Source organism: Anguilla rostrata, chromosome 15, assembly GCF_018555375.3.
Source record: "Anguilla rostrata isolate EN2019 chromosome 15, ASM1855537v3, whole genome shotgun sequence".
Taxonomy (NCBI): Eukaryota; Metazoa; Chordata; class Actinopteri; order Anguilliformes; family Anguillidae; genus Anguilla; species Anguilla rostrata.
The window spans coordinates 25,313,074-25,324,296 of record NC_057947.1 but is presented as its reverse complement, the minus strand read 5'-3'; the positions used below and the strand labels follow the sequence as shown (position 1 = coordinate 25,324,296).

General features: G+C 43.7%; 1 protein-coding gene across 2 annotated transcripts; it reads right to left on the bottom strand.

Moving 5' to 3' along the window:
• Positions 1-1,477: 1,477 nt before the first annotated feature.
• On the bottom strand, positions 1,478-9,866 carry LOC135241142 (kidney mitochondrial carrier protein 1). 2 transcript variants are annotated; one of them, XM_064311295.1, is made up of 10 exons: positions 9,710-9,866; positions 8,745-8,839; positions 8,436-8,583; positions 8,255-8,349; positions 7,224-7,309; positions 3,466-3,561; positions 2,862-2,986; positions 2,298-2,436; positions 2,031-2,111; positions 1,478-1,691 (listed from the first exon to the last, which is right to left on the bottom strand). In XM_064311295.1, exons 2-10 carry the CDS (start codon positions 8,806-8,808, stop codon positions 1,650-1,652), a joined length of 876 nt encoding a protein of 291 aa, XP_064167365.1. In that variant the 5' UTR covers positions 8,809-8,839; positions 9,710-9,866; the 3' UTR covers positions 1,478-1,649. The 2 variants fall into 2 exon arrangements, with proteins under 2 accessions (XP_064167365.1, XP_064167366.1); XM_064311296.1 differs by lacking the exon at positions 9,710-9,866 and adding an exon at positions 9,191-9,690.
• Between the last annotated feature and the right edge of the window lie 1,357 nt (positions 9,867-11,223).

The following is an 11,223-nucleotide window of genomic DNA, read 5'->3' as shown; positions in this document are numbered from 1 at the left end:
AAAACAAAAAAAATTGGAAAAGCCAGTCCTCTTTAACTGGTACAGGCAAGGATTCTCTCAGCTGTCCTGTCCATTACAAAACGATCCCCACAAGAATATAAAAGGGACAAATATTCAGAGAACCTAAATAGATACAAAAAAGTCTGTGATACATTTTAATAATAATAATAATAATAATAATAATAATAATGAATATAATAATTGTTCAGCAATAAACTGGTTCCTTAACAGACACCTCAGAGTCTAACAATTGCATGTACAGCTCTTGGTCCACATGGTTCCTATGAGAAAGTAACTACAAAGTTAAAGAGGCGTCGAGTAATATTTAGCAGTAACGTTTCAGCAGTTCATAAACAGTACCGTTTGGTAGATCTGGTACAGAATGTGCGAGTGTACGTTGGAAGGCTGCCAGAGCTATGAAACCGGGTTAGGTTTCCTTAGCTCTCATATGCCTGCCCACTGTGCATTTACATGTATTACATAACAATCAAAAATAGTAAAGGCAAAGGTTGCTATGAGACACTAATATGCACAAAGAGCATACAAGGCCTTTCCTGCTCGCACAACTTAAATACACCAATGCAAATATAGCAATATAGCATATAATTAGCATAACGTGCACGTTTGCTGTTAAACAGCTGCATAATTTCTGTTGCGGTTTCTACAGATCAAATTACTACCTGTGTTATAACAGGATGGAAATAGTGTCTTGTGCTTTTGACGAATAAGCTAGTAATGGAGAGCTATGTCCGTCAAAAAAAGTTTCAGAAATACACACCGCCGCGAGCCATGTGGTTCAGCACCTTCGGACATCCTTTTCTACGTCCTGGCGCAATCATCAGAGTTCACAGCACATGATTCTGCAGCACAGATTGAACCCGCCTGTGGAAAGCAAACTTCAGATAAACGCGTGACGTTTCCAAATGTAATACTGTATCCATAAAAAACTTACGCTAATAGTAAATTGCACAGTAAGACTTATCTAATGAATGGCAGATAAAACAGACCCCAGACCCCTCCCCCCCCCCCCCTCCACAAGCAACTGGGATCATTTAAAAATCCGTTAAGTCATAGCCATAAAAAACAGAGCAGAACTCAGTTATCGCAATCAAACCTCACTCATCACAGGTGCTTTGGTTCCAGTAAAGCCACACAAAGGTATATGGTATAACAAACACTGTAACTGTAACAAATAATTCACTTGGTGTGGACAGGCAAGAAAGGTTACGCTGTGCGTGGCATGACATTCTGAGCGGAGCGCGATCACACGTATTCCGCAATGCAACATCGCACAACAGCCGGAACTGGACCTCCCTCCAGTTCCGGCTGAGTGACGTGTGCTCATCGCGTGTTAATGATCAGCCTAGAAAATTTCTGATTGTACTCCACAACGTGCACAAGTTGCAAGAGGAGGGAATAAAAACGCCTTATTAAGAGGGGAGGGGCGGACAGCATCATTCCCAGGGAGTTAAGCGTGCTATTTGACCAGAAACACGCGTTCAGTCGGGAAAAGCGCTTGCGCTGAGCGGCGATGGCGATGGTAGGTCCCTCTCCCGGAGGAACCCGGACATTCCGCCGTCGCTAGGGACCCCGTCGGCCAATCGGCTCACGCGGATCTGCAGAGCCGCCTCCCTGCAGGGCGGTCCCGGTCACACGTCCAGCTTCTTCAGCTGCTCGTACGTGATGAAGAACTGCGCGGAGCGGCAGTTAAAGAAGACACACAGCAAGCGGTACGCCCACCACAACTTCTCCACTGCGCTTGGTCCTGACTGAGGGAAGCGCTCAAGGTTAACCCTCCCCAGTGTTAGCACTCCCAGCTTGCCTAAACTGCCCAAGTGCATTATGAACTTAAACTCCAGCTAATCCCATTACATAATATTAATCCTCTACCAACAGAGCTGAACAAATAAAAGACTTAAAAATACTAGACTCAAAAGTTATGCCTTTGTTAAGCAACAATAATCGCCCACATCATTAGAATAAGAGGAAATGCTTAATCCATTGCGTCAGCCACCGCATTCAAAGGATACAATGATATTCCAAGGACCCAGCCTCAACCAGTTAGGAAAGAACCCCTTGTAGAGAGCGAAGAACCCCTCGGACCTCAGCGTCTGGAAAAGGAACGACAGACAGAATAGTGAGAGGACGCAGGACACAACCCCCTCCCGTTATTCCTGCATTTCTTACGAAACTCAAACACAGAAATCAGCAGTAAGTACAGTAAAATAAACGTTAAAGTTCAGAAGATCAGAGACGTCCGGCCCGCGGTAGCCCAGCCTGCCGCTGGGCTGCATTACCTGCAGCAGGCAGTCCACAGTGCCCTTATAGCCCGCGTTGGCCCCTCCCAGCAGGGCCCTCTGGTTCATCGTGCGAGTGCGGACCACGTCAACCGGGTTGGAGGCCAGAGCCCCGGCCAGGCCGCACACAAAACTGGACCTGGGTTCGACAGCGAGGGTCAGGCGGTCACCTTTGGGCCGTTACATCACGGTCACTCGACCCCAGTCCAGGCAGCTGCTCATTTAACGATCGCCGCTTTAACTGAAACGCTCCCCCAGATCCCAGCTCAAGAGAAAAGTTTTACTGCCAGTCACATGACCTACATTATATAACCTACAAATTAGCTCTTTACACAGAACAGGAGGGACCAGGACTAATAACACATACACACATCTTGAAAATGGGGTGGTGGTGGGTCAGGGGTGTATTATTGTGTGTACCACCAGCTCATGCACTTGAGTCTTTAAGACAGTTTGGTTCTATACAGCGTCCAACAGGAGCCAGTGTTCTCAGCAGGGGTTTCAAAGGGGCAGATAGGGTCATGCTCAGATAAAAGGGTAGGGAGAATAGGAGTCAAAACTCACAGGAAGTGTGTGTACACCGTGTCTCCCATGTGACCAGACAGGATCAGGTGCTTTTTAGTGAGGTCGTAGACCGGAAGCTCCACCCCCACTACAATGGCCGCCCTCTGAGCAGTCAGGGACACTCCCTGAAGAGAGAGAGTTAGAGAGAAAGAGAGAGAGAGTTAGGGACCATCATTCTATATTAATGCAGGGCAACTCACAGGTAGCATTTTACGCTACCACTGGTTCACTATCCCAAGACCACACAACGATCACAAACATCATAAGAGGTAACATAGTGAATCATTACGAGAAGTCCTTATTAATCATAAACAGGTGTGACGTACCATGTTCTCCAGCAACACTTGCAAATCGGTGCTCCAGTAGGGAAGACAAGAATGAGTAGTCCAGCATGCAATTACTATTTTTGCAACACTATTTCAAATTGGAGCTTTAAATTTTCAAAAGGTGGGTGAAAAAGCCCCTAAGAAACATGAGTGTACCAAGCAGGTGGCGGGTCAGAAGGTGTGTCTGATAAATAATTGCGATGGCCACCATGACTGTATTTCACAGAGCCGGAAAACTCACAGGAAACGCCGCCGGTGCGTAACGGACTCACACTGACCTTCCAGAGCCCTCGCGTTCCCTCCTGCTGGTAGATGTCCATGAAATTTCCCATCATGCCTCCCTGAATGACATTTCCCTGTGCCTGCATCCGGATCTGATTGAACAACGACACGACCGTGTGAGTACAGAAACAGTGACCCGCAGCCCGTCGGGGTCGTGGCTATGCTGAAGGTACTCGAGCCTCACTTGTTTCCAGTCTTTCTTCAAGATGTCATTCAGTTCACTCCGAAGGTCACATACAGCTGCCTTTAGCATAATAAGTCACGCGTGACGCGCTGCAGCGAGCCTCGGGGACACACACCGAAGGAAGTTTTGACTGTAAAAGCTCCAGACAGCTCTACGCAATGCCCCGACATGTTGCCAAACGCGGGTGCTTATCAGAGCGGTAAAACACACCTGTAGTGCCAAACGGGGTGAGACGCCTGGGGACAGAACTCATTAAACACCACGGTCTCACTTTCCGCAGAACCAGATGAACCAGCTCGAGAGCGAGCAGTTTCGTCTCACAACCGACCGTCTCGCAAGCAAAACTACGGAGAAAACACTCGATGACAATCAGCAAGTCTGAGCATCCATCCAGATGCTGTAAACTTCACTGCATCTTGTTTTCTCACTTGAATGTGTTTACAAAAAAAACCTTGCAACAGGTACTAAAACTTCACACACACAAATATACAGACGATGAGTCAGGAATAAGTGAAATATTATGCAGCTTAAAACAACAAAATGACTAAAGGGGATACACGCAAAAAACAACACACATCCATGCTTGCGTTTCATTTTAAAGAGCATTATGAAGCAAGTGACCGAGTGACATCACAGTTGCACCAAAAGGACCTAGGATGAGGGTAACCTCCAAAGCATTATTGCCTTTCAAACATCTCTTAAACATATTTAAATAAATGTCAACATCATCTCATGCAACTACCAAAACAAATTTTTACACAAATTCATGCAACAGATTATACTCATTGACATCGGAATACTTTTGTGCAGTAAGACAGAAGTAGCATGATGGTGTATGATGATTGTTGTATTTAACAGCCTCAACAATCACACTCGTCCTGGTGAAGCAAGTGGCAGCCCATGGGGCAGCCGGCTGTGGAACCATATGCCAAACAACACCCCCCCCCACCCCACACCACAGGGACAGGGGGGCCAAACCACACCGTGGCATCTTCTGAGCTATGGTCCCGCCCCTATCTGTTACCCCCTCTGCTTTCTATCTGCCTGAATAAAGCAAAATACAGAGAGAGGCTGGGCCTGCCCACTCTCCTTTTAAATAAACAAACACATTTTTAAAATCACACTTCTCTTGACTACAGGATCAACAGGCTGTTGTATCCATGACTAAAACACTTCAGTTCTACTGCACAGACCAGGAAAAACTAACTCTGTCAGACAGAAGAAACCAAATTTAATGTTGCCATGGATACAAAAAAGTATGCAAAGCAGCAGACAGATTAAGAGACAGTAGAGGAAAACAGTGGGGGAGGGGGGGCACTGCCTAAAATATGTGGCCTGAATGCAGCTTTGATTAAAAACATGAGAACTGGCACTTTCTCCAGTAAGATTAGTATCATCCCTCCACTTCCTGTTCAAGCCAGAAATCTTACGCCCTACTGAAAATTGGAAAGGAACAGCTTGGTGGTTTTCACAATCTGTTCTTCCTGCGAGAACCCTGTGAGCAGGAACTCCATGTACAGTCATACAAGAACAACTAATTGGACACAAACAGACTTAACAGTGCTTACTACACTTCTGCAAAATAAAACAAAAAATCATTGTCACAGAAGAGTGTTGGGATATTAATTTTAGTGGACAGGATATACCACAATTCTCTCACAGCTTTTTAACTTAACTTTTTAAAATGTAACTTTATTTATACAGGGTAGGTTGACTGACTGCACATTCTCTTTTACAGCAATGCCCTGTTGATTACCCCCAAGTAGCCTAACTTGCACGTCACTGGATTGTAGGAGGAAACCGGAGTACCCGGAGGAAACCCACACGGGCACGGGGAGAACATGAAAACTCCACATAGAAAGGCCCCGGCTGGGATTCGAACCCGGGACCTTCTTGCTGTCAGGTGACACAGAATCACCGTGCCGCCCCTAAAAAATGGCGCTTCTGCAAATTAAATTCCGCTATCGCAGTATCCAAGCTGTCACACATCCCTCAGTCAAACTGCTAAAAAGGCGAAATTAAAACCTTGTTTCACAGAAAACGACCCTGCTTTACGCAGCAAAAAGCAGAGAGCTCCTCAGAGACAGACATGGGGCAATATTTAAGCACAGGCAGTCCCCTCTAAAAATAGGCACCGCACCGTGATGTTACATCAGGCTCTCCCCTCGATGAACCCCTCTGACCTTTCATGAACAACGTTTACAATTCAAATTATCGCTGTCACTTTTCAAGATGGTGGGTCAGAAACTGAACAGAAACACTTCACAAACTAGGACAACTGCCACGCCCGGCAACAAGAGAGCAGATTGTCGGCTATTAGCCCAGATCACGGTCTGAAAATGGGATTGCAGATCCTGGCGTAGTGCCAAACATGCTCCAGAGAGATAGTCCACATTCCAAATATTGGCTTTCTGGGTGGCATTATGGATCCTTAAAATACACACACTGTGATTCTCGACCGAGTTTGCCAGCAGGTTTTATTATCTATACCAATATTAGCTCTTCAGATTTTTGACCCCCAAGCAAAACTGCACACTTGACTAAACTCCCTCAGGAGTCATTTCCAGTATATGACCAGAAGAAAATCTTTTGTAATATTCCACAGAAAGAAAAATAATACTTGTTCTAACCAAAACCATCCACGCAGAAAGGTGTGCCTCTTAATATAGACAAGTTTAGCCAAGCATCCTCCAGGTACGACTGAGAATATCATTAAAATTGACCATGATACAATTCCATCCCAACGTTCCAGTCTAATCTTTTCAATTAATTACCACTCATCTGTTTTACCATTTTTTAAATTAGTCTAATCCAGCTGCAAATATTAACATAACATTTAATAATTATAAACAGCTTTCTATTTATAGTTTTTGTGCAAGTGATATAACTGCACTTTATGTGCATAGGTTACTTCCCAGGGATTAATAAAACAATATAACAAAACAGCATAAAAACATGCTACTGCCACAAGCCTGTGTAGGAACACACGACCGCTACGTGACAGTGTAGGAACTTTGCTGCCAATCATCGTCAAGTTTAAGTGGAAACTGCCCCATCAAAGTTGATAACTGGCGTGGTCTACTGTGATACCTAGCCAACACGAGCAAGCAAAGAACGAAGAATGACTGAAATGCAACAGAGAAAACTGCTTTGGAAAAAGCGTTGACCCAACTTATGACCTCTACTCCATACTTGATTTTTTTTTTACCCTATCCTTCTGTTAATATGGCTTAAGCATCATAATATCAGTTGCAGATCACATCATCAGATGCTACAAACCTTACAGCTGTCACATTTCGGAATTTGTCCCGGCAATGTGTGAAGCGATTTAGACAATGCCAGTACACCTGCATGCTGAATACATTTCCATCGGATTTGCCTAACTGTAAGGCTTGAGGTGTAAGCAGGTTAAAGACAGGTTACAAGCAGGTTACAGTCAGGTTGGGCCTCTTTCACGATGGACACGGGTCACCGCTTCATTTGCGAAGAATAAACGGAAAATTTTAACTCAACACAAGTAAAATAAATAGTCTGCTTTTTGAATCATGCCGATCTTTGCATCAATCTTACCTTGAGCACGTCCGTGGGGTTGGCGATAGAGGAGGAGATAACCCCGGAAAGTATGCCGCAGAGCACGTTTGTGATCAGCGTTTCATCTGCATTGCGAGAACAGAGCACAAGCCATCACAGCCTTAGTGAACCATCTCACACTCCAGAGAGAATAAGAATCAGAATCAGACAGCAGAGGCACTTCCTCTCACCCACATTCACCCAGAGAGCACAGAGAGAGAGCGCAGGCCCTCAAAACTCTGAGGACCCCATCTCACACTGTCCCACAAACAGCACATTCACCCAGAGGGCAGAGAGAGAGCAGGCCCTCAAAACTATAATGACCCCATCTCATACTGTCCCACAAACAGCACATTCACCCAGAGAGCAGAGAGAGAGAGCAGGCCTCAAAACTCTGAGGACCCCATCTCACACTGTCCCAAAAAATGAAGAAAAATGACTTGAATTCAGGAGGGAAATGCTATGACTGGGCAAAAGTGAATTTGGATTTCTTATCTGATATCAGCATGTAAGCCAAATGGTTTCAAGTCAGGCTGTGAGTGAGAGAGAACATCACTCTACCCTTTCTATGCTCTACTATATTAATGCAAAGCAGCTCACAAATATCGTTTTATACTAACACTGATTCACTTTCTCAAGATTGCACAACAATCACAAACATCACATAACCTGACATATTGAATCATGACTAGAAGTCCTTATTATGAGAGACATGCATGTGCCACATAGACAAACCTGGGGCTTTGAGTCATATTTTGCATTCACAATGAATGCATCAGTATGATGCTAATAAACAAACCTAGTATAACAAGGTAAGCACCATGAATTGAGGTTCTGCTTTAAGATCATAGATAAGAAATATCAATTTTTAACAATCTTATTTTGTTTTGTTTCATGCCGACTGCTCTGTTAGCGGTGCTGCTGTTTTTGTTACTCTTGAGACACACTTACGGCATCATGCCACATTTGACTTTTAGCCACAAGTCACAAGGGATAAAGTGCGTCGGGCATGTTTTGATGTTTTGACTCACCCTCCGGCCTCTCCACCAGCAATCTTTTGAAGCTCTGGTAAGTACCAATCTTTATAGTCCCATATGAGGCTTGCCGGAGCATGGCCGGGGCGATTCTGGAAAACAGCACGTCTCAATAATACTTCATAATTCACCAAGTGAACTGTAACTGTGCCAAAGTAAGAAAAGCACGGACCCTTACCCGGAGTACAGAGCCCAGAGGCCTTCCTCTCTGCATATCCTCACGAAGGCGTGCAGCATTCCACGGTAGCGGATCTCTTTGTACTTACTGTCGCCGACTTGCCCTTGGACTTGCAGACGAGTTTTTGTCAGGTCGATCGGGAAAGTACCTACAATCGGAATAGAAGAATTTCAGTTTATTACTGAAATGACTGTAGTCAGCGTTATAATATTTAAGACACATAGAAAGATATAACCGAGGTTGTTAAAATATTTCTGCAACAAGCTATAAAGAGGAAACGGAAGATGTTTAGGTATTTTCAGTACTTACCACACTCGGCAGTAACTGAAGCCAGCCCTCCGAATACAAACGGTTTCCAACTTGTGCTGGACATTGCCAGACAGGTTTAAGTGTAACCTGGACTCCTATCAGTAATAAAACAGATAAGTACTTTTAGTGTGTGCCACAATTCCGGTATATAATCGCTCAAGTTATACCCTTTCAACCAGCGTTACAATATAGGCTACTGAATTGATCTTGAACACCACATCCCACACACATCCCCCGCCTCTCTTCTCCGTGCACACATATTGCGTAGTGGAGCTGGCTGGCTAACTTGCCTCCAAAACAGAAATGAACAGCAGTGTTGAATACTATGCGTGTTGAGACAACAACGCAGAAATGGAAGCCAATTTAGTTATGCACAATGTCTATGCACTATGTCCCCAAAAATGTTTGTCAAATGGAATTTGATGGAAAACGTTCTTAATACCTACCATTAGCGAACCAATAAATATTCTAACCGCAATTTCACACGATATAGTCTGCTACGTAGCAAGTTAAGTTTATCATTATACATGTTTTTACAATCGCCGACGGAAACGGGCTAATATACTACTAGCTTGGAATTGACACAAAATCGAACGGTAAGGTTGAATTGTAACGTTACAACGTAGCCGGAAATTCAGATCTAGACGGCTATTTGTTTAGTTAATTAAGTAACTTAACTAACGGTATAACATTTCAATCAAAGCTGCCCTTCCGTTCAAACGACAATCGACGTTACCATTAAGTTAGCCAAAGTGACCAACAGTAAAATGCTAAAAGTGGCTAACATTACACCGCGTGTTAACAAAACCAGACTGAATACGCCTAGCTGACTAGATAGCCATTGGATACAGCTTTTCCCAGAAGCTTGTATGGATTGAAAAGAGATCTATTAACGTATGCTAACAAATACTGGCTCATCGGAGTAAATGTCCTGAGACAATGAGGTCAAAAACATCGTAACTGACCGAAAAAATCAGGAAGGATCCAGGCAATTGATGCTGCAACGCTACTACTCCCAGACGCTAGCTAACAGTACGTCTTCAGAGCTCGAGCACTTCCCTCTTCTAGACACGAGACGGTCTTCGGAATCGGTTGGGGCACCAGAAGGGAGAAATGAGAAAAAAAGAAAGTAAATCATACGGCATCGTAGTCAAGTGCACAAACCTGCGTACACTGTGCAAATAATCTTGCTGCACAACACGAGATAATTCAAATTAAAGAGCAGTGTTGACGTAGCAAGAGGGTGTCAGTTTCGAAATAGCAATATCAACCATATCGGTTTATGTGCCACTATACTGCATTATCTACGATGCAAAGCACCAGAACAAAGAAAAAGTAAACTAATTAAGGTTTGAATCCTGGCAAAAAACACGGTTTTGTATCGATTTTGATTAGTAATAATTTTAATTCTTGATATCAACAATTCAACTTTAACTTGTTAAAATAATAATTTTGAGATCAATTACACTAGGACTAGTAAAAATTGGCACCAGAAGGATAAAACACAGAAAAATTATTCTCGGGAGAGTGGAACAATGTGCAAGAAATGGTGGAGTTGCTTTATGATTATACCTGTAGCCGATAATTATAACTTTGAAACGCAGAGCTGAACATGAAACAGGCGACATATGCTCCCACAGTTGTACTTACGTATTGCCCTTCTAGTAGAAAACAATGGGAGGCAAAAATAACTAACGCCACTTGATGGCGTAATTTCACTAATACATTATCTCACTTTACAACAAATGCATTAATGTGAAATTAGTTGATCTGTTGCCCAGTCTGATATCATTTTGTCAAATGAAAGTTGCTACATAAATGTCACGAGTCAATGGAATCATGGGAAGTACTGTGTGAACAGCAAGCTGCGAGTCTGGCTACACTATGACAAGTAAAATTGAAAAATATAGGCTAGTTACTAGGTACATTTATGGTTTATATAAAAACAGGTGTCAACCATACTAAGGAATTATGTCAGGACAATTTTTTTCTTTAATTATTGCCTGCCTTTCTTAAACCTATTCCTCATATAAAGAGTTGTGCCAGTAAGAACCAGCTTGAAACCCCAATCACCTCCTAAAAGTGTTGGGCTGATTAATACCGTTAGTTATTGATAAAATTATTTCTTTCTCTACTGACTCTGCTTTTGAGCTCTTTATCTTGGATGGAACAGTAGCAGTCTCTGGTAAAGACCCAGTGCAAAAACCTGTTTGCATCTTGAGAGAGAGGCACGGTGCAATCCACTTGTGCTTTGACCAAAGCAGGCGAGGGTGTTCAGAGAGTGCAGGAAGACCGTTCAGAGAGAGCAGGGAGAGTGTTCATAGAGAGCAGGCGAGGGTGTTCAGAGAGAGCAGAGAGAGTGTTCAGAGAGAGCAGGGAGAGCGTTCAGAGAGAATGTTCAGAGAGAGCAGGGAGAGTGTTCAGAGAGAATGTTCAGAGAGAGCAGAGAGAGTGTTCAGAGAGAGCAGGGAGAGTGTTC

Excerpts from the sequence above, each read along its gene's own strand:
- LOC135241142 (XM_064311295.1), bottom strand. The coding sequence starts at position 8,808 with ATGTCCAGCACAAGTTGGAAACCGTTTGTATTCGGAGGGCTGGCTTCA. Across the intron at positions 2,987-3,465 it reads GAACGCGAGGGCTCTGGAAG|GGAGTGTCCCTGACTGCTCA; the intron begins GTCAGTGTGAGT and ends CTCTCTCTTCAG. Across the intron at positions 1,692-2,030 it reads TGGGTCCTTGGAATATCATT|TTCTTCATCACGTACGAGCA; the intron begins GTATCCTTTGAA and ends CGCTCCGCGCAG.